General features: G+C 36.2%; 4 protein-coding genes and 1 long non-coding RNA gene across 8 annotated transcripts in view; 4 read left to right on the top strand and 1 right to left on the bottom strand.

Moving 5' to 3' along the window:
• Positions 1–1,312, top strand: part of LOC111787710 (DNA ligase 6-like) — a 2,488-nt gene extending 1,176 nt beyond the window's left edge. For both annotated transcript variants that reach the window (XM_023667741.1, XM_023667742.1), the window contains one exon: positions 1–1,312. This exon is cut by the window's left edge. In XM_023667741.1, the coding sequence (XP_023523509.1) occupies positions 1–717 (717 nt within the window). In that variant the 3' untranslated portion in view covers positions 718–1,312.
• Positions 1,313–4,863: 3,551 nt separating this feature from the next.
• On the top strand, positions 4,864–7,863 carry LOC111788701 (2-hydroxyacyl-CoA lyase-like). The gene is made up of 2 exons (XM_023669145.1): positions 4,864–6,352; positions 7,360–7,863. The coding sequence occupies exons 1-2, from the start codon at positions 4,931–4,933 to the stop codon at positions 7,672–7,674; spliced, it is 1,737 nt and encodes a 578-aa protein (XP_023524913.1). The 5' UTR covers positions 4,864–4,930; the 3' UTR covers positions 7,675–7,863.
• LOC111788702 lies at positions 7,780–9,490 on the bottom strand. Its single transcript, XR_002814202.1, has 2 exons — positions 8,383–9,490; positions 7,780–8,309 (listed from the first exon to the last, which is right to left on the bottom strand). It is a non-coding gene; the product is annotated as an uncharacterized LOC111788702 (long non-coding RNA).
• Positions 9,491–15,146: 5,656 nt separating this feature from the next.
• Positions 15,147–18,037, top strand: LOC111787495 (transcription elongation factor SPT4 homolog 2). 2 transcript variants are annotated; one of them, XM_023667471.1, is made up of 6 exons: positions 15,147–15,318; positions 15,406–15,554; positions 15,682–15,773; positions 16,071–16,126; positions 16,388–16,449; positions 17,597–18,037. In XM_023667471.1, the coding sequence occupies exons 2-6, from the start codon at positions 15,465–15,467 to the stop codon at positions 17,645–17,647; spliced, it is 351 nt and encodes a 116-aa protein (XP_023523239.1). In that variant the 5' UTR covers positions 15,147–15,318; positions 15,406–15,464; the 3' UTR covers positions 17,648–18,037. The 2 variants fall into 2 exon arrangements, with proteins under 2 accessions (XP_023523239.1, XP_023523240.1); XM_023667472.1 differs by having other exon boundaries at positions 15,418–15,554.
• A 700-nt stretch (positions 18,038–18,737) lies between these two features.
• LOC111785560 (elongator complex protein 5) lies at positions 18,738–23,211 on the top strand. 2 transcript variants are annotated; one of them, XM_023665963.1, is made up of 9 exons: positions 18,738–19,135; positions 19,238–19,330; positions 19,673–19,839; positions 19,933–19,982; positions 20,999–21,068; positions 21,232–21,455; positions 21,542–21,631; positions 22,613–22,688; positions 22,815–23,211. In XM_023665963.1, exons 1-9 carry the CDS (start codon positions 18,969–18,971, stop codon positions 23,006–23,008), a joined length of 1,131 nt encoding a protein of 376 aa, XP_023521731.1. In that variant the 5' UTR covers positions 18,738–18,968; the 3' UTR covers positions 23,009–23,211. The 2 variants fall into 2 exon arrangements, with proteins under 2 accessions (XP_023521731.1, XP_023521734.1); XM_023665966.1 differs by having other exon boundaries at positions 18,739–19,135; positions 19,936–19,982.
• Positions 23,212–24,207: the final 996 nt, after the last annotated feature.

A 24,207-nucleotide genomic window follows, 5' to 3' on the forward strand; every position in this document is an offset into this window, starting at 1 on the left:
GATAAACTTGATAGCAAGCATGCTGATAAGATTAGGAAGCATTTTGGTGGTTTAGTTGATGAAATGGCCAACAGAAAAGAATTCTTAAAAGGGTTTCATCGTGGAGAAATGAGTGATGGTATTGATGAAACTGCCACAATGACTGTAAATGAGGACTTGGAAGAGATGGAAACTGTATCAGAAACATGTGGTAGTAGTATGGCGTTGTCTTCTCTGCAAGAAGTTGGTTCTACCGATCGATCCGTGTTGAATGACGAGGAGCAGAAGAAGATTATCCAGGAACTTCGTGAGTGCTTGCCTGCATGGGTGACTCAGGATCAGATATTAGAGCTGATTAGCAGGTCTGGGAGAAATGTGGTTGATGCAGTTTCTAATTTCTATGAACAAGAAACTGAATTTTATGAACATATTGCTACTCTCCCGGACAACCTTCCCAAGTTCCAGGGCAAAGTTGTAGATAGCCCATTGCCATTTACTTTTCCTGCAAGAGATGATATTAAAAAGAATGTTTTCTTGGGAAATTTTGACGTTTCTTCAGGCCAAGATTCGAAGTCGTCCAGTCCAAGGGGCAAGATGACGAGCAAGAGCAAAGCTTCTCCTGGAAAAAGGAAGAGAAATCTTCAGGGTAAGCCGAAAAGTAAGTCGAAAAAGAATTCAAGTCTGCAATCTGATGGGTCAAAGCAATCTACAATCACAAAGTTCTTCGGGAAAGCTTGATATTTGTGAGAAGAAGGTACTAAAATGGAATTTACAAGTAAGTTCCTCAAATGATATGATAATGCTGAACATGTGAACCAAGTGCAAGAGAAAGGGGAGGCTGTTGGAAATAGTTTTCCATGAATTATTGGTAGTGCCTCTCAAAACTCCACTTGAGACTCACTCAAAAGGATGAGATCTATATTATTATGGCATAGGGTGTTAGTCTCATGAGGAAAGTGCCGCAGCCATCACTTAGCCAATATGGCCTTGTTTTGCAGCCACCTGTGGCTAGACCCCAAGATCGAACGACATAGCCACCAGGAGAGCTTTTTGTTTCATCAAAAACTTCTCTCAGGAGGGGTTTACTTAACACAAACTGGATCAAGTCAGGTCTTCATCCCTTTGAAAAATAGCTTTTGTTTGAAGAGAGTGGATCCCAAATGCAGTAGTTCTAGGATTATGGCCCCATGAGAGAGATCCAAATGGGAGGGGTTTCTCATTTCTGAAGGGCAATCTAAAACCATAGAGGAAATGGTCTGTTTATACCTTTTAATTTTGATTTGTTGATAGATAGAATGAGGGATCTCATCTAGTTCATACCTTACTCTTTTCCAATAGAGAATGTGTTATAGTTATTAAGGAAAGGAAATTACCAATAACAAAAATTAGGAAAAAAACCAAATCCATACCTTTAAATTTGGGTAATTGTACCACTTAACAGTGAATCGATTCACAAGTGGATCAATAAAATTTATTGAGGAATGAGTAGAGATTTTTCATCTTCTTGTCTTTTCTTATTTTTCTCTACTTATTTAGAAATATCATATAACAATTTTCCTTTATGGAAGAAATGAAATGAAGCGCAGGTAATGATTTTCAGAGTTATCAAGAAAGTTACAAAATAAAAGACAGAAAAATTTTACTCTTAATTTTGCGCCTTTTCTTCCCCCATCTACTTGTAGATCGATCCCCTCGTTTGACCATTCCAAGGCTTCAAATGTTGTCTTCTTTCGATTTTCCCTTGACAGGTTTTCACGTCCTTATAAAAAATGTTTTGTTGTTCCTCTCTCCTACCAACGTGGGATTTCACAATCTACCCCCTTTCAGTGCTCAGCATCCTCGCTTCCTCGCCGGCACACCACCCAGTGTCTGGTCCCCTTTCGGGACTAACGTCCTCACTGGCACACCACCCGATGTCTAGCTCTGATACCTTTTATAACAAGTCAAGTCCACCGCTAGTACATATTATATTCTTTGGGCTTTTTCTTATGTATTCATTGGGCTTTTTCTTCCAAGCTTTCCCTCAAGGTTTGAAAGCGCAGATGATAGGGAGAGGTTTCCACACCCTTCGTTCCTCCTCTTCAATCGTTGTGGATTTCATTAATCACTTATCTAGGAGATATAAAATTAGTCCACTACGACTGACTGAGCACAGTCCAAAGATAATCACATAATTATTAGAAGGTATAGCTCATTAATCACTTATCTAGGAGATATAAAATTAGTCCACTGCGACTGACTGAGCACAATCCAAAGATAATCACATAATTATTAGAAGGTATAGCCATTATAAGGCGAAAGATGTTTGAGTTAAGATTGGATCTTGTTCAAACTAGGACTTCACTTCACCACCAAGGAAATAAGTTACTAGTTATGTTGCTACACCCCAAATAAATAATTAATCAAATTATCCTTTTCAGGTTGGTTTTTTTTTTTTTTCCTCTTATAATATGCATAATTTAAAATAAAAATTAGGGATTGCCTGAGGGAGGCTATTTTTTTATAAGCCACTCAATCTGAGAAAATTGAGACTCAAAACAATATTAAATTCTTACTTTTTCATAAATAATTTCAAAATGGTCAAATTTGAGACACTGTATGACTGTGTTGACTACCGAATTAGAGACTCTTCTTTCACACGTAGGTCTTGATACAAGGTTAACACTCTAATTCTTCTTGTGTGGTATTTCATTGATGGCTCGAATTCTCTTGAAACAGAAAGACCCAAAGCTAAACCCAAAGAACATTGAAAAACTTTGTCAGAGTTCACATCTACACAGACATGTCTATTTCAACAAGTCCCTCTCTAAGACAATATCGAAATCGCTACACCTTTCGTATGGGTCAGAACTTATTCGACAAAATTTTTTACTACCATATAACTATTTTACGAATCACACATTCGACGGAGAATTTGGATAACACTTTGTTTCAAACTCGCAGTCTCTTTGGAAATCAAGACGAAAGAGACCAAATGAAATCAAAAATAGGCACAAAAAGTTAGCCCATACCCACTCTAAATAATGCTATTTTGTCATCTACTATATTCCTCTTTTCATTATTAAATGTGGAGATGGTATTCAAATTCATATTCTTTTCTCCTTACCACCGCTATATTATTTTATAATATACTTTTAATTATACATTCACTCGATAAACTTTCGATTCAAATACAACTAAAAATGAAAGATCGTGAGTAATTTACGCGACGTTCATATAAAATTATAAAGAGTTTGTATCCAAACGCAATAATATTGTACCATTGCTGAATGGACATATGTGAAATTATCCTTAATAGATTCAAACATTATCGAGTTATATTTCGATTAATAATCAATGTATATGGCTAGTTTATTAACAATATTCAAAAAAAAAAAATCAATTATTACACGGATAATTTTCAAAAATAGTTATACGACAAACAAGTCAATAAAAAAAAATTAAATTTTTGGTTTAGAAAATCGAGATAACTTGTTTTTTACATTATCCTCAACGATATTTCTTTTTCTAACCTACCTCACATTAACATTATCCCCATAAAGAAAAAAAATTATTTTTTAAATATTTATTTACACTAAAATATTTTTTGAAAAAAAATAGAAGAATAGGTATCTCGAACAATAAAAATAAAATGAAGTAAGCTCTTAAATGGAGAATATAATCTCGGTCCACTGTCCTATTTATTTAACGGGTAAAAACTGATCTTACTCCTCTCCTCCATCTGAGCGGAGAATTTCCTTCACTAAAAAATAATTTAAAAAAAAAAAAAAAAAAATCAATTTTCAAATACTTTAATGCATATACACGTCAGCCCAATAGCATGGTAGGTATAAAATAATAAAAATAGTAATAAAGAATTAGGTGGAAAATAATTAATAAACAACCCCACTATAATAAATTAATACCAGAGCACGTGCGGTATTATTTAGACAAAGCATGCACGCGCGTGTAACATAGGCTTATAAACTTCTTATTTATTAATTATTATTTTTATTAATTAGTTCATCTTAAACTTTAATTTAGACAAATTATGTGATGAAGTGCAAATTATGGGTAGGTTTAAAATATGAGTTTTATTGACCGTAACGACGATTAAATGGCTTATACGTCAACATTAAGATATTTTTCCCCACGAAACTATATTTTGTCAATACATGTGACGTCTTATGTCAAGAATCAGAATTATTATTTGAAATTCAGATTTGACGCTGGATGACTTTAACATTCTCTTGCGAGATTTAAGAAAGAAAGAAAAAACGTATAAATAAAAAAAAATATTGCAGAGTGAATGAATGAATTATCAACTTTTTGGATAATAATTGATATTTTATGCAGAAAGCTATACTCGGGTTGACGAGACTGTGTGACATGTTCGTAGACAAAACTTTAATTTAATCAATAAATAAAGACATTTGTTCCTTAATCCAAACATTTCATAGGAAGTTCCAAATTCTTATACTTTTCCAAAAATAACCATTTGGCATATTTTATTTCAATATTTTTATTAATATATTTGTTAATAGTTATGTACACGTCAGCGTAAAATTAAAAAATTAAAAAATTCCTAGATTTTCGCCAACATTTAAATTTAATTATTTGGAGAAATGAAATTTTAAATTATATATATATATATTTTTTAAAGAGAAATCTAAAAAATAATATTTATTTAAATTTAATTAAATAAAAATGCAAATTTTCAACCTTCAAGTTCAATCAGTCCAAGAAAGCTCAATATTTCGACAATTCCCATATTACCCTCGTCCTTCTGTGCTTACAACCTACGAACACGGAAGGGTATTATCGTCCATAAAAAACAGTAGGAAAATCCGTACTGGGGGTTTATAAATCCACGCGTCATTTACGTCTAAAATTTAAGATATTTTATTTTTGCCCTTTTCTCACTCTTCCTCACACTTCCATTGCTTCCCACCGGCAAAATCTCAGAGCTTCGATGGGGGATTCCGCCGGAGATGTTAAAACCGACCTCAAATTTCATGGTCCGATCGACGGCAATGTTCTCGCTGCCATGGCGCTCGCACGTTTCGGTGTCGACCGGATGTTTGGTGTCGTCGGAATTCCTGTTACCTCTCTGGCAACGCGCGCCGTCTCTCTTGGAATCCGATTCATCGCCTTTCATAACGAACAATCGGCTGGCTATGCTGCTTCTGCTTATGGATATCTAACGGGACGTCCTGGTGTGCTTCTTACTGTTTCTGGCCCTGGGTGTGTTCATGGCCTTGCGGGGGTTTCTAACGCCATGGCTAATGCTTGGCCTCTTGTGATGATCTCTGGTTCTTGTGATCAGAGGGATTTTGGCCGTGGTGATTTTCAGGAGCTTGATCAGATTGAGGCTGTGAAGCCCTTTTCGAAATTTTCCGTCAAGGCTACGGATATTTCCGAGATTCCGAATTGTGTCGCTCGAGTTCTTAATTCTGCCGTTTCTGGTCGGCCTGGTGGATGCTATTTTGATCTTCCGTCTGATGTTTTGCACCAGACTGTTTCCGAGTCTGAGGCGGAGAGATTATTGGCTGCGGCGGAGGAATTTTCACATCGCGAGGTTATTCATAGAGTTCCGAATTCGCAGATTGAGGAAGCGATTTCGTTACTGAAACATGCTGAACGGCCATTGATTGTGTTTGGTAAAGGGGCGGCGATCGCTCGGGCTGAGGGGCCGTTGAAGAAGCTTGTGGAGAGCACTGGGATTCCATTTCTTCCTACTCCAATGGGTAAAGGATTGTTGCCAGATACACATCAGCTAGCGGCTACAGCCGCTAGGTCGTTGGCGATTGGCAAGTGTGATGTTGCGCTTGTGGTTGGGGCACGGCTTAATTGGCTGTTGCATTTTGGCGAGCCGCCTAAATGGTCCAAGGATGTGAAGTTCATTTTGGTTGATATTTGCAAGGAAGAGGTTGAATTGAGAAAGCCCCATTTGGGTTTGATTGGCGATGCAAAACAGATATTGGAGTCCATTAACAAGGAGATTAAGGATGATCCCTTTTGTCTTGGGAAGTCTCACCCGTGGGTTGAAGCCATTTCACAGAAGGCAAGGGACAATGTGGCGAAAATGGAAGTTCAGCTGGCGAGGGATGTTGTGCCGTTCAATTTCATGACTCCTATGAGGATCATTAGAGATGCAATCTCGGCTGTTGGTAGCCCTTCTCCCATATTGGTCTCTGAAGGAGCCAATACAATGGATGTGGGTCGCTCAGTTTTGGTTCAGACTGAGCCAAGGACCAGGTTGGATGCAGGAACATGGGGTACAATGGGGGTTGGCTTGGGCTATTGCATTGCTGCTGCTGTCGCTTCGCCCGATCGATTGGTAGTTGCTGTGGAAGGCGATTCTGGATTCGGGTTTAGCGCCATGGAAGTTGAGGTATTCATTCCCCCCTTTACTCTTTCTTTTCATAATTGCAATTGATTAGAAGGTTTTATGTTCAGTGTCTGATCTATTAGCCATTTGAAGAGTGCCCTGCATATCAAAACTCGGTGTGGTTGGCTCAAAATATTGCCCGAGTAATGGTTACTTTTTGGTTGGAAATGTTTGTTTGTTCGTTACTATGTTTCATTTAGCTGTATGACTGAGGTCAAAAAACCATGTAGACACTGGCAATCAGTAGTTCCAGGACTATTCTTGGACATGTTTTGTAGGCTGTGTTACTCCCTTGTTATGATGACCTCAAATTATTTAACATCCTAAGTAGGTGTAACGGCTCAAGTTCACCGCTAGCAGATATTGTCCTATTTGGGTTTTTCCTTTCGGACTTCCCCTCAAGGTTTTTAAAACGCGTCTGCTAGGGAGTAGTTTTCACACTCTTATAAAGAATGCTTCATTCTTCTCCTCCCCAACTGATGTGGGACCTCACAATCCACTCCCTTCGGGCCTAGCGGATCTCACAGTAGGTACCGTAGTATTATATACCGATTTGCCATCATTCAAATCTGAAGTTAAGATTATGCTTTTAAGTGATATAACTTGGTAGGTTGTGGACTTTTTTTAAACCTCTGTTGAAGCTTTAGATGATGTTTCTGTATCTGACTTCTGTTTGTAAAGTTGTACATCTTACTTTGAGTAGGGCTTTATTGCAAGTAGAATGAAGGTCTCTCTTGTGTTCTTTCTGAAGAACTCCTTATAATCTTTTAATTGGGCCAGTGTTGATTCTAATCTCAAAACATAATCCATTCGATATCTCAGAAACAAACAGTTGGGTTCTTTACTTTCCTCTTTTCTAATGTCTCTATGCCTGTCTTTTCAATTCAACTTCGAGTCGAGACGACTTTTGAGCTTTCGTTCTGTAAATGTCAAAGCATTTTCCTTTTTTTGTCTTTTTCTTTTTTCATGTGTTTGCTAATGTCATTGTACATATTTCTGGTTTTGAACAGACTCTTGTTCGATACCAGTTGCCAGTGGTCGTGATAGTTTTCAACAATGGCGGTGTCTATGGTGGTGACCGGAGAACACCGCAAGAAATTACCGGACCCTATAAGCATGACCCTGCACCAACCTCATTTGTCCCATCAGCAAATTATCACAAAATGATTGAAGCTTTTGGAGGCAAAGGATACTATGTCGAAACGCCTGAAGAACTAAAGTCTGCACTATCTGAGTCCTTTTCTGCTCGAAATCCAGCAGTCATAAATGTGAAGATCGATCCCTACGCCGGTGCAGAAAGCGGGAGGCTACAACATAAGAACTGAAGATAAGTCTTTAAACTCCTTTCAATTGTGTGCCAATGCATTATGTTTGTAGCAGAATTTAAAGCAAGCTTAGCTTTCTCTTCTTCTTTTCTTTTTCTTTTTCTATTTCATTTTCATTACCACTAAATTATGTAAAATTATGAACTTTGAATAAAGTTGAATGTAAGTTGTAAAGCCAGCAGTTGGAGACGGCTGTGTAGTTTGATAAATGATAAAATAGAAGTCTCTGTTCTAGTTTCTTAGTGGGAAGCAGTGGTATAACTTATTAATTAGATGAGTCAGACCCCATTTTGTAGAATGAGATAGAAATTGCTATCAAACATATGCACACACCAAAGCCATGAAGATCAATGCCTTTCCAGCCACTCTTTTATCAGTTAGTATTGGGATGTAGTTGGCGAGCAAGTCATATGGCCTTGTCCCAAGGTACTTTCTCCTCTTATGGTCTTTGATTTTTGACCCATATGCCTGTGCAATGTTAAGTACACACACACACACAAAGCTGGTGCTCGAGAAGGTTAAGACTTGATATGAGCACGATGTACGACAGAGTGGAGAGCCTTGGGTGGTTCAGCTGGGGTAAGATCATGTGTTGGTAGAAGGAACTGGGTGGCCTTGAACTTCAGCGAAACACCCTGCAAAATTGATGCCCAATCAAACTTCAATGTTTCTAATTCATTCAAATTTTAAAACAAGATGGCTTGTTACCTCCTTGTGGGGCTATTTTGAGCTCTTCTTGGGGGCATGCTTGGTTTGAATGACCCAATAACCTTTAGGATAGGAGGGAAGTCATGCTTCACATCATCTCATCACATAACTTTCATTTACAAATACATGTCATGAACATAATTATTTAGATTCTTTTGTCATATGCAAATTATCACGTTTAGCTAGTAGACCCATTTAGTAATACCGAGACCCATTTAGTAATACCGAGAGCATGTTTAGCTCGTTACATATTGCCGTCAGCCTCACGGTTTTAAAACGTCTTTTAGGGAGAGGTTTCCACACTCTTACAAAAAATGTTTTGTTCCTCTCTCCAACCAATGTAGGATTACACAGTTTAAGAAGATTTATGGAACCTCATAACACAAATCAAACAAGATTCAATCTCGATAAATTTCATCCACACACGAGGGAATGCATGCGACGAAGAAAGAAGAGATTGGAGGGCTGAATTAAAGGTGATGACAGAAGAATAGAGAGCACAAAGGAAAGAGATGCCTTTGATCTTGTTTATGATGATTTGCATTTGCATCTCCCCATCTGTGCTCTCTATCTTCTGTCAGCAACAACATGATCACCATTACAGCCCTCTCAACCACTTCTAAATCCACTTTCCAAACCCAAAATAGGAAAGAACAGGAGAGAGCAGCTGAGGCTAAAGGGTTTACAAATTTGGGATGCTTTAGGTCACTCAAACACACCCTCTATTTATAGGGCACAACTTTCCTCCTTTTCCTATATTCTTTTCTACTTCCTTACTTTTGCTTTTCTTACCCATTTTGTATTATCTCAATCCATTGAGTTATATTACTTCAAATCTTTTATCCCAACGAGTGACACGTTTTTAAATATGACTTTATTGAATAGGGTTTTGAAGAGCATCCATCCTTTGCACAAAGCCATAAGCTTTCTTGGAGAACGTCGTTAGAAGATAGAGATGAGATGACATGGTAAATTCACTAATAACGACCTAAAAGAGCCTGCGATTTTGAGGTCCGTAATATATGAGCTCAACTTAATTATGTCAGAAGAATAAAAGTTGAAATGTCACAAACAATAATATATGAATAAATTTTGTTGTATAGAAAAATAGAAATAAGTAGAAACCAAATCTTAGACTAACCCACTTTAGGCATTAACTTTTTGAAGAGGGATAAGATTATTCTTTCCCTATTTGGATGGATGGATGGCAACCCAAACCCAAATATGTGTATCAAAATCAAAGTCACTTTTTTTATATTTGGATTCCAAAATTATGGGCACTCCCCCAATTCATAAAAGCTAAATATGCATAGGAATAACATCTTGTCACGAATTTGGGGCAAAAAATTCAAACAAGATAGAAAATGACATTTGAGTAAAGGAGGGATACGCGGTATGAACCGATACTACATCTGAATGAGAGTGATCTTGAGAATAAGATGACTAAGAAATACTTAAAGAAAATGAAAGTGGGTACCTATACCAACAAGGTGCATCTTCTTTTTCTGTGGTTCAATCATTGGAACTTCATAGCTAGATATGCTTTTCTTGGAGTAATTGTATGTTGGGTGGAAGAACTGATATTGGTATGTGAGGATAGTTTTCGCTCTTAGAAGCGAGAAGTAAGTAACGTGACCATGTCGTAGGGGATGTAAGAGAATGTCGGGACACCCAGGTATCGAATTCATATTCTAAATCCTCATTTGAATTATGAACGTGAGTTGTTATAAAATAGAAATCGAAAGAAAGTAGGTGTAGGTTTTAGAAATCGACCCTAAACTCTAAACTGAAAACTAAAAAAACAAAATGATTATGAAACGATAAAGTATGCGAAAGATAAATGGAATAAGAATCCACTTCTTTTAAAGAGAACAATGATTGAAAGAAAGAATATATAAGTTCGAAGCCTAAATTATTTCGTGCTATCACTAGTGTATGAACCACGACCAAGGAATTTCCATATCTCAAGGTCCAATTATAAGGACGAAAGTCAAAAAGCTGCAACAAACTTTGTACACTTATATTCAAGCTATGGTGAGCTCATCAAAGAAAATTCTAGAAGACGTTAGAGACCTCTGTTGTGCAAAGTTGAGCTTCAAGAAAGAGATGCATTAAATGTACTTTACATTGCATTTAATGAACTCAGCTAAATTTATGGAACTAGTACAATGATCGGCTAATAAGCACATTTCATTGCACTATTTAATTATAATTTAAATATTTGTTTGTCAGATTTAAGCTAATTTTTAATATAGGAGTTAATATTGTAACTAGTATAGGTTATCATAAGCCAATTTAATTTGAGAGTGATGTGTCACATAGATTAAGGTTGTAAAGGCTATACAAAGTTTCTTTTCTTTGATTAGATACATCACATTTTGAAATTAAAAAGAATAGAATTTCTATTTTTTTTTAGTTTTGTTGAGAGCTAAGATTTTCTTTGCAAATTCTTGTGTTTAGAACTTGCATGCTGTAGTCATTCAGGTATTGATCAAGTCTTTTGTGGAGTGATTTGAATCACGAGTTTAGAAACGAGTTTTTTTTACTCTTGATCTTGATCATCAAAGTAATCTGTTCCATACTTTCCCTTGAGTTGATTCCATATCAACTAGCTACAAATTTCATCCACATGTATATCAATATTGGATGATGAAACCCTAATTGAGTAACAAAGATATAAGAGGATTTTGGACGAACCCAGATGATTGTTCTAATCAATAATTTGTTGAACACAACTCTCTGTGGTAAACACTCGCACACTTTATTAAGACCAATCGAGTAGAGATTTACAAGATACTCGGTAGAAACTACTATTTTGTATTGCTTGGAATTTCTTGTGATGATGAACTAAGTAGCTGTTGGGTATTTATATTAGATGTAGTCAATCTATTCCTAAAATTTATAACTTTTTTACTAAAATACCTAAATCATTTTTCTAAATTTATTCCTAAAATACCTCGATCATTCTTTTAATACAATGGTAGGACCTAACCCCATTTGGCCAGTGATGATATTTTAACCCAACACCATATTATCAGCTGGACTGTCACTTGTTTGAACACATTGATTCTATACTATCGGCTGAAGTCAGGACGAAAACGTGTAACAACCCATGTCCAGGATTTGGAATCTAAATTTGACTCTTGATGACTCCGGCATTCCCTACATTCCCTACGACATTGTCATGTTACCTACTCGATTCTTAAGAGTGAAGACTATCCCTACATACCAACGACATTTTCCTACATCCCTTACGACATGGTCACGTTACCTACGTACTCCTTGTTTCTTAAGAGTGAAGTCTATCCTTACAGACCAATACGAGTTCTTCCTGCATGTTTTGTCCTCACTCACATGCATCCCATGAAAACATCTAAAAGGTCATTCAACATAGAATTGCTCCAAGTTAAACACACTTAACCATGAAGAAGTTCCTATGATTGACCTACAAAAAAAAAAAAAAAAAAAAAAAAGGTGTACTTTAACCTTATTGATATAGATATTAACTTTCGTTTCTTTTGAGTCTTTCTTAGTCATCACATCTTTAAGATCGCTATCACACCGATGTCGTCTCAGTTCATTTATATAACCAAAATTTCAAAATTATTTTCAAAATCACGTAGCCTAATATTTCTTATAAACCCATTTTCAAATTCAAACACGATCAATCTATTTATTTCAAAACAGTTGAAGATTATGTAATGGAATTTAAAGAACCCAACCTCACATGAAAGATGACATTAAAGATGGTTAAATACAATCGTTCATGACGTTCAAATAGGTACATCAATGAGTATTAATTCGTTTAGAATTGGCAACATCTGGACACAAGAAGTGCAACAAATGTCCTTCTTCTCTCCCAAAACAATGTGTTCATGCCATGCATACCCTCTAATTAAGTACACCTTCTATGCTCCAACTTTGAAGCCCACATGTGGAGGGCTACCCTTAAAGTCAGCCAATTCCATCCCATTCTTTGATGTCATGAACTTGGCTGCACTATCAACAAAGTAGTAGGTAGTAGGGAGCGTAAATTTAATAAATCCACCGTTAGTAGATATTGTCTACTTTGACCTGTTACGTATCGCCGTCAGTCTCACGATTTTAAAACGCATTTTTTCAGAGTTATATCATCTAGATATTGTCATCTTTACGCTTTCTTTTTCGGACTTCTTTTCAAGGTTTTTGGGCTATTATGTGCATGTATTTCCGTGCTGTTACAAGTGTCAATTATGTGCATGCATTCCGCGCGGTTACAAGTGTCAATTATGTACATGCATTCCACTTCACAAGGCTATAAATAGAGGCTCAAACCTTTAGCAAAATGCACACACACACTCTTCTTTCTTTTGCTTCCAAATACACAAAAAATCAAAAGAATGAAGAAAACAGGTCTTTGCGTTCTGGTGGCGGTGGCGATGGTGGCAGTTCTCACCGGAGCTCGTCTCGGGGAAGCAGTGACTTGCAACCCCATGGATCTGAGCTCATGTGTCGCTGCAATCACGTCGTCGGAGGCGCCTACACCGACTTGCTGCGCGAAGTTGAAGGAACAACAGTCATGCTATTGTGGGTACCTAAAAGATCCAAAGTTCAAACCTTATGTGACATCTCCTCGCGTCAGAGTGGTTGCGTCCATCTGCCGTGTTGCTGTCCCAACCTGCTAGAAACCATGCTCCCCATAATGCAAATGGAAGTTGGTATATGCGAATGTAATCCCTATTACCAAATCAAATTATAAATAAAAATGGGATTATTACGTACTTGTCTCTATCGTTCAATTTTTTTTCGGTAATTAGAGATGTTTGTAATGGCTTAAGTCCACCGCTAGGAGAGAGAAATTTCTACACCCCTTCGAGGCCCAGTATTCTCGCTCGCACTCGTTCCCTTCTCCAATCGATCTAGGACCCCCAATCCACCTCCTTTGGAACCAGGGTTCTTACTGACACAATGTGAGAGCCTTCACAATCCACCCCCATTCGAGGCCCAACGTCCTTATTGACATACCACCTCGTGTCCACTCCCCTTCGAGGCTTTGCCTCCGTGCTGGCACATTACCTAGTGTCTAATTCTGATACCATTTGTAACAACTCAAGCCCACTACTAGTAGATATTGTCCTCTCTGGGCTTTTTACTTCCATACCTCTAAAAAATGTTTCGTTCTCCTCTCCAATCGATGTGAGATCTCACATCTGCCCAAGAAATTTGTTGGTAATATCTTTAATTTTTATAATAATTTTAAAAGTAGAGTAGAATAGGGTTAGGTAGTAACATTATGTTCGGGTTGGTTGGTTTTACCTCAATTTTTCAAAAAATTCAATCCAACTGAAGTTGAAAAAAAAAATCACACCAACCCAATTTTCATAGTTTAAGTTGGGTAATCTAGATTAGTCAGGTTCTCGAGTTATACGAACACCCTTAAAAATAAATCCCTGAGACGGACGTGTTGCAAATGTGGCAAGTCATGTTAAATTACAATTTTGTCCTCATTCATTAAACGTACCTTTACTAAAATTTAGATGGGGTTAATTCAAAATTTCATTTCAATTTTCTACCCTTATTAATATTATTGGGCCCTTCTTTCTTCAGAAATTGGAGGACATTTATGTAACATTGCTTCATATTCCAAGAGAAAAAAAAACAAAAAAAACAAAAAAAACAATTATAAACATAAATATAATCTTTACTCAAATGACTTTATTAATTTAATTAGATGCTACAAACGAAAATTAATTTATATATAAATTAATATAAATGAATAAGCTTATAAATTAATTTAGGACAGCCTACATGGCGTTCTTCTTTTTTGGGTCGCCGCGTCTTGGTGTTGCTATACCGAAGCTCGCCATTCCCCAGTCACAGCTTCTCCGGTCACTGTTTATCCAAGAACTCCGATCACTTCACCAGGCACTGTTCCGTATGTTACGGTCCCTGCAACTCCGACAAATTCACCGGGTACCGTGCCTATTGTTACGGCCCCTGAAGCTCCGACGACTTCACCAGGTACCGTTCCTATTGTGACGGCCCCTAAACCTCCAAACAAGCTCATCCATTACATATTAAAATAAGCCCGTTAAAGCCCAATAATTGTATAAGCCTAATGTCTATGTATTTTAAGAAAATGATTTAGTTATTATAACAATAAATTGTCCCGCTTCTCTTATAAATACTCCTCCAAATATCAATATTTTTATCTAAGAAATACTAAGCATAGAGTGCAGTTTCTACCAAATATCTTGTAATCTCTTCTTCGATTGGGGTTAATAAATAGTATGAGTATTTCCCAGTTCAACAAATCCTAATAATTTTGATAAAATTAATTCCGAAATAAATCATTTTCGTAATAATTTAGGTACAAATTTATATCATTGATTTTAGTAATAATTTGTGCACCATTTATTTCGCATAAAAAAATAATAAAATGCCTTAACTTTATATAATTTATCGACCTATATTGAGATTAAATTAAGAAAATTCTTAATTTAAATTTCAAAATTTTGGGCTAGAAATAGTGTTAATAAATTTTATTAATACATTTATATTTTTTAACTCGGGAATAATTTTTTAATTCTCTTATTTTATTTATCAAACTCTAAAACTACATCATTTTCTTTTTTTGTTTTATTTGTATTTGTGTTTTGATATTTATTATGAAATAATGTTTTTTATTTTAAAACTTGATTTATTATTAAATATAAATATAAAATTTATATTTAATAAATATTTTAAAGTTTTAATTTCAGATTCAATTACTAGGGTTTAAATCGTCTCAATTCAATTGTTCCCCAATTTTATTTTGAACCCGGAATTTCTATTTCTTCTTCTTCCTCCTCAATCGGTACTCTTTCTTCCCAAAATTTATTTTGCTGCCTAGTTTTTGCACCAAATCTCATTGACGCCGGCCACCGGCGGTACAGTCTCCCCCGACCATATATCTTTGTAAGTTCTTCATTTTCCAAATGTCTTCTCTCTTCCCCTAAATGGGGGATTTTCGCGGACAATACGTTAAATTACTAATGTTTTTAGAGTAATCGGCAGAAGGATCTAGTAAACCTTAGAAAACTAGACGCGAGGGATCGGAAGTAATGGCAAGCGCTCCTGCTCAAATTCCTACCAGTTTCGGGCACGAGCTCAGAGCTTGTCTTCGTTGTCGTCTCGTCAAAACTTACGATCAGGTGAGCTGCAGTCTCCTATTTTCGAGCTTGTGATGTCATTATGAGTGCTTGAATTGAATCTTTTGTTGTTCATGATCTTTGAAATTTTCGAACTTTTTGTTGTATTGAGTATTGATCATGCCTACAGTTTCGTGAATCGGGCTGTGAGAATTGTCCCTTCTTCAAGATGGACGAAGACCACGAGCGTGTTGTAGAGTGCACTACTCCTAATTTTAATGGGTTTGTATAATTTTCTTCGCCTGTAGTCTTTTTTGTTTGTGTTGGTGTTTGTCTTTTTTTATTTTTTATTTTTGGTAACTAGTTTGCTTCCATCATGCCTTTGATTGAAGTTTGGACATGATATATAATTTCATTTATTTCAATGGACATATTGAAATCTTTTACATGGAATTTTTATAGATTCAATCGATATTGAAAGAACTTATATTCAGCTTATGATCATGATTCCATTTTACTTTTAAATTCACTGTTCTTTATTTCACTTCCACTTCTTGTACCCTTTTGAATCTATTGCAGGATAATTTCTGTCATGGATCCTGCCAGAAGTTGGGCTGCTAGATGGCTGCGAATTGGTAAAGCTAACTATTACGATATGAGGCTCTTTCTTATTCCTTACCCCATCCCTTTAATGTTTTGTAACTAAAGAATAAATACTTGCTATATATTTACCTTGAAGACAAGAAACTACGACACGTGAACATCGATATTAATTGGAATCCTTTGTGTATTATTTTCAAAGAACCAAATTGCTCTTCTAAAAAGAGAAAAAATGGAAAAATATTACCACGGAAATTTCTTTATTTGATTGGAACTTATATTTCCTGATATTGCAGGAAGATTTGCCCCTGGTTGTTATACTCTAGCAGTCTCAGAGGCCCTCCCTGAGGATTTGCAGGTTTGCAATCATTAAGTAGCATATTTGTTTACGTGTTCTGTTCTTCTGTGTTTATCATCTACCAGAGCCATCAGGAAATCCATGCCCATTGGTTGGTTGTTTTAGTCAAGGACTTTTCATTTGATCTTGAATCCTTTATTTCACTCTCTCTCTGTGTCCTTTTCTTTGATTCTTTTGCCCGTAACTTCAAAAATTAAAAATCATGATTGGCATATTTAGTGAAGGTTAGCAAATCCCTGGAGAGGCTTTTGCAGGTTTTTTTTATGGAAAGGGGTGGAGGAAAGGAAAGATGTAGTATTTAGTGAATTGGGGAGGTGGTGGCTAGACTAGTGGAGTTCAGGGGCTAGGTATATGGAATTTAAAGGCACATAACAAGGCCTTGCTTGCTAACTGCTTGTGGCATTTTCCTTGGAGCGGGATACTTATGGCATAAGGTTATTGTGAGTAAATACTTTATGCCAACCCTTCGAATGGCTATCAAAGGGGTCTTGAGAGACATGGCTAGGAGTCTTTGGAAAGCTATTTCTAATGAGCCCCATTTCTTCTCTCAGTTTGTTCATTGTATAGTGGGCGATAGGGTGGATGCCTATTTTTGGGAAGATAAAGCTGTTGGGGGATACACCCCTCTGCTCTTTGTTTCCTTGTTTTTACCATTTGTCTGCCTTGAAATTTCACTCTAAGGCGTCCATTCTTCCCTCTTTTAGGGATTTCTTGCCAAGTAGGAAGCAAAAGAAAAAAAAAGAAAGCTTGCGACTCCACTTCCATCCCCTTCTCTGCAGTCTCTCCTTTTTGGATTGCATGGGCTTTGTTGTATCCAAAATTATTGATAATGTAGCAGCAAGTATTCCTCTTAAGAGAGTATTACAACCAAAGTGGGAGGCGTAGTAGCTTGACAAGTCCTATACCCCCGAGGGCGTGGGAGGAACTTTTTTGAAGCCCCCATCCATTATATTCACAATCGAGCTAGCTAATAAATGGCATGAACATAGACTTTTTGGTGTGATATTTAGTACGTCAAAATGCAAAACATGAACTGTTTTAGTCCCGTAATTGAAACGTTTCATTTTACTCTGGTTGTCTCAATTGGTGAATATAACTTTCCAAGGCTCTTCTTCTTATATGTTCTTCACACTATTGTTTTCTGCAGAATATATGTGAAGAGGAGCGCGTGCAATATGCACCACCAAAACGTGTTTGACCCTATGGTATCTCTTGCTTATCCGAGTTCCACCTCGTTCGTGCAGTAGTATTTTAAGTTAAACTAGCATTTAGCATTCGCTGTCTTTTGGTCGAAATGAACAGAAGTACAGCTACTAACACCTTGCGTTGTATATCTTAATCTGCTTCCCCTTGTGCTTCCTTATTGCCTATTACTCACGTGTGGAAGAAGTTGAATTTGAGTTGCCTAGAACAATACCAGTTTAGCCAAACACTGCTAGGTTATTGCTGTTGGTTGTTGAAGGAGAAAACATTTTAGCCCCCACCTCGAGTTCACATGCCCCGATGGGATGATTTTGAAAATCACTTTTATGGTTTCCAATCGGGATGGACGATAAAGTGATGGAATACATATGCTCACTTTTTAGTACCCCTATTACATATACTATGCAATGCTTCTTCAAGCGGATGTTAGGCTGATGAAAAGGCTTGATGATAAAAATAAAAAAAAAATTTAATAAAAAAAATAGCGATGAAAATAGAGTTCTTAAGAACTACAAACATTTGTTGAACCTGAAAAATAAAGGAAAAATATCCATTTTTTCTCTTCAATATATGCTTTTTATTTAAATTAGTTAGTTAATTTAATGAAATTAAACATTGTTATACCCCATGTCAATTGAACATTAAAAAAAAAAAATTGAGATTATAAAACACTTTTTCTCAATTTATTAGTCTTAATTTTTAATTAGTTTATGTGTTAACCTCGAAATTTTGTTTAATATAATTGTAATAATCTAAATCTCAATATTGTCTCTTTGGGTGTTCAAGTTCACCGTTCTTTACGGTTTAATATAATTGTAATAATCTAAGTCTATCACTCCCAAATATTGTCTCTTTGGGTTACGGTTTAAGATAGTTGTATCAATCTAAGTTTTAACTAGCAAATATTGTCTCTTTGGATGTTCAAGTTCACTGTTGTTTACGGTTTTATAAAATGCATCGACAAGAGATGATAGAACATGAAGATTTAATCTCAGCAATTAACTTTAGGATTAAAAAAAAAAAAAGATTTTGTGACCAAATTTGAAGAAAATACATTGGCAGAAAAGTGATTTTTTAACAAGCGCCGCTTCCGAATCTCCTAAACTCTAAACCTAACGCGCCTTTGTCTGTCTCTCACTTTCAGTTCGTATCCCTTTCCCCTGACTTCGTAGTTTCTTTCAATAATCTCATACATTTCTGAATTGCTTCGTTGTTTGTCCACAATCTACCTTCAGCTTACGGTTACCCAGTTTTCAAATTGAGTGTCGAAGTTATTCCGTAATTAAGGACTTGAAGCTGCTATATCCTCGCCAATAATGGCGGATTCTATTTGCAGAGCACTTAGAGACGGTGCGTTAGAGGGGGAGCTCGCGCCTGCTCTCACCTTTAAGGACTCCATCAATTCGCCATTCGGTTTTCACGCATTTGCCCACGTTTTGATGCAGCTTTCGAGCAATATTTTGGCGGGTAAATCGCAGTCTCGGTTAGTTTAATTCCCTTTTAGAGATGTCATTTAGGAGATTGAAATTGTTTCGCTTTGGCGGTCGTTTTGACTCTTTCTTTGGTGGTGTAATTTTGATCTCAGAGGTCTCGTTTTGCTTGCGTTCTCTCGAAGTCCGGCGTATTACCTCGAGCTGTTGAAGAAGAGTGGGGTGAACGTGGGATCGTCTGAAAAATGGTGAAGTACTCTTTGCAAATTCTTGCATCTGTGCCTTTTTTAATAGTTCAGTTTCTGTGAGAACGCCGGGATTACTAGGGAAGAAACGCTTGTTAATAGCATTAGGCGATACTCAGCTAGTAGATTATCGATATTAATATTAATTTTGGTGAAAATGACACTACGAAGTAGCTAGCATATTTCTCACCATGAGGGATGTAATGAGTCTTGGTATCCTTCAGATTGACTTGAATTTATCATTAGATAAGAGGCATACTCTTTCATATTTCGTATCAATGATTTCTTTTTTCCTTTACTGTTATTTTTTATGTGCAAGTTCAATTGACTATTTTTGTGTTATAGGATTCAAATTTTGGACTGTTATACAGATCCTCTTGGTTGGAAGGAACGGTTTACAGGGGGGGAAAAATTTTCAAATGTTCACCAAGAAGTTTCAAATTTATCTCATCTTTGTACAAATGTGAGGGATTTGGATAATCTATTCTCTTCAATTATTACGCTTGGAAAAGGTATGGCTATAATCTTGATTGAGAATATAGCGTAGTGATTTTCTGGGCTTATTTTGCAAGAAAAAGGTCACAAGTTAAATTTTAATGTTCTAGCAGGATTTGTTGGAGATGGAAATGTACGCTTTTGTGTTGCCATAGACTCGGTACGTTCTCTCCCTCTCTGGTACCATTCAAGGAACCACTTATTGTTAGTATTAACTATGAGCAGACTTGAGACCCACGGTCTCATATATTCTTTTCTTGTGCATAGTATCTATTGAATATTACTAAGAATATCAAACTGTCCAGGAGTATTCTCCTTTATAAAACCATCCAGATAATTTATTTTGTCCTGCATATTACTCATTAAATATAATTAAGATCTTAAGACTATCAAATTGTCAAAGAGTATTATCCTTTCTGGGTTCTGTGTTGAATGGTGATACTTCCTTTCTTTGTTGAGGTGTGGCAGCAAGAAATGCGTATAAACAATGTGAATCATCAGTTGCATCTTTTTGTTTTTAGTTTGGTGCTGGTCAGATTCCACAGGGATAAGCTCCACTCTTGTTTATAGTTGTTCTGTAACGGCCCAAGCCCACCGCTAGGAGATATTGTTCTCTTTGTTTCGAGCTTCCCCTCAAGGTTTTTTAAAACGCATCTGCTAGGGAGAGGTTTTCACACCCTTATAGATGCTTCGTTTTCCTTCCCAACCGATGTAGGATCTCACAATTCCAACCCTTCGGGGCCCAGTATCCTCGCTAGCACTCGTTCCTTTCTCCCATCGATATGGGACCCCTCCAATCCACTCCCCTTCGAGGCCCAGCGTCCTTACTGGCACACCACCTCGTGTAAACCCCCTTCAGAGCTCAGCCTCCTAGCTGGCACATCGCTTGGTATCTGGCTCTGATACCACTTGTAATGGCCCAAGCTCACCGCTAACAGATATTGTCCTCTTTGGGCTTTCCCTTTCGAGCTTCCTTCAAGGTTTTTTTAAAACGCGGATGCTAGGGAGAGGTTTCCACACCCTTATAAAGAATGTTTTATTCTCCTCCCCAACCGACGCGGGATCTCACATATTTCTCTGTTGAGTTTTGCTCTTTTCTTTATTTCCATTCACTATTAATTTGAAAGTCGTTGCTTTTATTTTCTCATTTTTATTTAATCTTCTGAATTTTACCAGGTATCCGATATGTTAAGGCATTCTTCTACATCAGCAGTTGCAGGTCTTTTAAGCAACCTTCGGAGCAATGGTATGGATATGATATGATATATTACCTCTGAAATTTTCGCTGTTTACATAAATCAAATCTCATGAGTTATGGTTAATAGTTTTTCACTTGATAGCTCTTATTTAATGGTATGGATATGTTATGATATATTAATCCTGTTTGAACTGTTTACCTGTGATTTTAGATAAGGTTTCAAGTACATTTTGGTTGGTACATGAAGACCTTCACGAGGAAAAGGTCATAGCTGCTCTTGAATATATGTCTTCAATGGTGGCCACAGTTGAGCCATTAACTCCATCCCCATATGTGCGCGAAAGCAATCTGAACACTCCCTATCTTGAACACAGCTCTACTAAGGGGAGGTTTCATGTGCGGATTAAACGCAGAAATGGACGCGTGCGAGTCATTGTAAAATCTCTTATTTTGCAAAACTTTTGGTATTTACTTTTGAAATTCACGGTTCTAACCATAGATTCTTGGTGTTCAATTTTTAGTGTGAAAATTTTAAAGTTGAGCAGTCAGGCATCACATTTACGTCCATTTCATCTGAAGATGCAGTCGTCAATCAAGGGCTTGTACCGAAGGTTAGCTATCTTGATTTTGGCCTCTTTCATTGTTTCCCAATATTGGATTCTTAAAAATTTGGATTTACCAAAATTGAATTTTATGGTACAAGGAATCATTTTCTTCTTAGGTTTAGGGTTTGTTTGGAATACCTTCTAGTTTAAGCATTTTTTAAAAAAATATTTTTATATCTTACATTTTTTAAAAATGCTTTAAATTACTAATATTTTTTTTTTCTTCATGAAAATATATATATATATATTTTTTCCTTAGGGTATTTTGAAGATTTTCGGTTAATCACTTAAAAATCATTTTTGGATAATCTATGTTTAAATGTTTCTTCAAAATAGATTTTTAATTAATCTAATTTCTTAAATGCTTCTTATTTACTAAAAAAATTCTAAAAAATACTTTTGATCCTCTAAAATCATTTTACACTAATCATACTAAGTTAGTAGTTTTTGCAAAGATGCTCATAGAGAAATTGGTTTTGTTAAAAAAGGATCTATTTTTTTCCAAAGTTATTCCAAATGTACTTTGCATCCAAGTTTAAATGCACAAGCATGAGGATCTACTCTTGATATGCCTGATCTTTCCCCAACTAGTACAGTGATAGACTCTGAGTCACTACGGTCAATACACGTAGGATTAAGAAATAGAAAATAGGGGAGACGAATGAGTATGTGAGAAGTCAGCATGGGCGTGTTGTAATCTTTTGGGCGTGTGTTGCTGTGATTTTATATGCCCATGTGCTCCTGTTAGTATGTTGCTGATTGTTTTGTTGTATAAGGATAGTCTTTTAAGGGCATTCCAGAGGGAAGGTGAATGTATGCTTTTGGTATTTTGTTTTAGGACTCGTAGTTCGGGTGTTCTTGGAGTTAGGGGAGCCCTCGAATTGAATCTCCCTTGGCTGTTGCCATAAATCATTAGTCATTTGAACTTTTTTCTCATAAATTTTCATGAATGAAAAACTGATGAATGGACTACATTTCTTCTCTCAGGTGCAGTTCAATCTTCAGTTGTCTGAGAAAGAGCAAATTGACAGGGCTAGAGTTGTTCTTCCTTTCGAGCATCAAGGTTCGGATTGTCAATGCCCTATCATTGCATATTGCAAAATAATTCTAACCTGATTTGACCCTATTATCCAGGCAGTAAGGTTATCCTGAGTCTTGACTAACTGTTCAAGGTCGACTTTTCTTATAGGAAATGGTAAACCGATACAAATATACGATGGTCGAAGATCTCTTACCGAAAGCAAAGATGACGACAAACCTCTCTCGACCAGTGAGAAAAGCAAGGATGAAGGAGCAGGGAAGGGAGAGATCATATATTTTCGCGATTCAGAAGACGAGATGCCAGATTCCGATGAGGACCCTGATGATGATTTAGACATATAATTTTGAATGAAGGTATAAGATTTGTATCATATCTATCTTTTTCAATATCACTTCAAATTGTTGCTCTCAGTTTTATGTTGAACAATGTGTGGAGTAGCAACCCAGACGCGACGACAAAATACGAACATTACAAGTTTGTTTCTTCTTCGGGATGATTTTAGGACTGAATTATTCTACATAGTTTGTTAATTGTTTCCCATGAACCTCTTACAGTTCCATATTTCCTTTTTGAAAGGCTGCAAAGGGTGTGAGTAAAAAATATTTAAAAAGAAAAAAAAGAGATAATAAAAACTAAAAAGGAGAACCAATCTATTTGGACCATATTATCTTTCTTTTCTTTTGCTTTTTATGTTAATATTCTGCTTGGAAAGCAACTGTTGGGCTCATTTTTGCTATACATTTATTGTATATATTTGTGAATGATACAAAATTCCACTGTCAATTGGACCATTTTTTTCTTCTTTGTCATTCAAATGCTTGGACTATTCGATTAGAGAGAATATTCACTTTTTGTCTATCATGTTTATGCTTGACTAAAAGTCTCGTTAGAACGCCAACTTGCTGCTGGCTTAGTTCTTGACAGTAATAGTGTTATCAATGCTAGAAGGCTTGCATCAAGCTCGGTAGCCAACCGCCTCGATTCCATCCGAAACTCTTAGCAGATCTTTGATAATTATTGAAGTAAAGAGGTTCAAGTGTTAGTATTTGATAGTTTTTTCTTTTTAATGATTATAAATAATTTGATTTTATCGTTATTTATTTATTTATTTATTTATTTATTTATTTATTTATTTATTTATTTATTTGATCCAAACGATTGCTTGCTTGGCGGCACCGACAATAGTCCCATTATATGATGGGAAAATGTTAGAAATTAAAATAAAGAAAGGAATTAACAAAAAAAAAAACCAATGGAAGGGCGAGTTTCCAAAGATATAGATACTCGCAGCGCGTAGTGCTTTTGGAAAAAGGTTTGAAAATGGGGTTCCCAATGTGCCAGGGCTGGCGACGTAGACTCAACGGTGTTCGCATCACATAATTCAACTAAATATTTTTATTATCCTTTTTTTTTTATTTTTTATTTTTTTTACTTTTGGATAAAATAACCTTTTTCTTATTTATTATTATTATTATTTATGAATGAAATTGAAAATTAAAAAATATAAATACTAAAATAAAATAAGCTGAAAAGTATATTT

Source organism: Cucurbita pepo, chromosome LG02, assembly GCF_002806865.2.
Source record: "Cucurbita pepo subsp. pepo cultivar mu-cu-16 chromosome LG02, ASM280686v2, whole genome shotgun sequence".
Taxonomy (NCBI): domain Eukaryota; kingdom Viridiplantae; phylum Streptophyta; class Magnoliopsida; order Cucurbitales; family Cucurbitaceae; genus Cucurbita; species Cucurbita pepo.

Coding starts and splice junctions, on each gene's coding strand:
- LOC111788701 (XM_023669145.1), top strand. CDS start 4,931: ATGGGGGATTCCGCCGGAGATGTTAAAACCGACCTCAAATTTCATGGT. Junction 6,353..7,359: donor TTAGCGCCATGGAAGTTGAG/GTATTCATTCCC, acceptor GGTTTTGAACAG/ACTCTTGTTCGATACCAGTT.
- LOC111787495 (XM_023667471.1), top strand. CDS start 15,465: ATGGCAAGCGCTCCTGCTCAAATTCCTACCAGTTTCGGGCACGAGCTC. Junction 16,127..16,387: donor TGCTAGATGGCTGCGAATTG/GTAAAGCTAACT, acceptor CTGATATTGCAG/GAAGATTTGCCCCTGGTTGT. Junction 16,450..17,596: donor CCCTCCCTGAGGATTTGCAG/GTTTGCAATCAT, acceptor TGTTTTCTGCAG/AATATATGTGAAGAGGAGCG.
- LOC111785560 (XM_023665963.1), top strand. CDS start 18,969: ATGGCGGATTCTATTTGCAGAGCACTTAGAGACGGTGCGTTAGAGGGG. Junction 19,331..19,672: donor GTGGGATCGTCTGAAAAATG/GTGAAGTACTCT, acceptor TTTGTGTTATAG/GATTCAAATTTTGGACTGTT. Junction 21,069..21,231: donor AAGCAACCTTCGGAGCAATG/GTATGGATATGA, acceptor CTGTGATTTTAG/ATAAGGTTTCAAGTACATTT.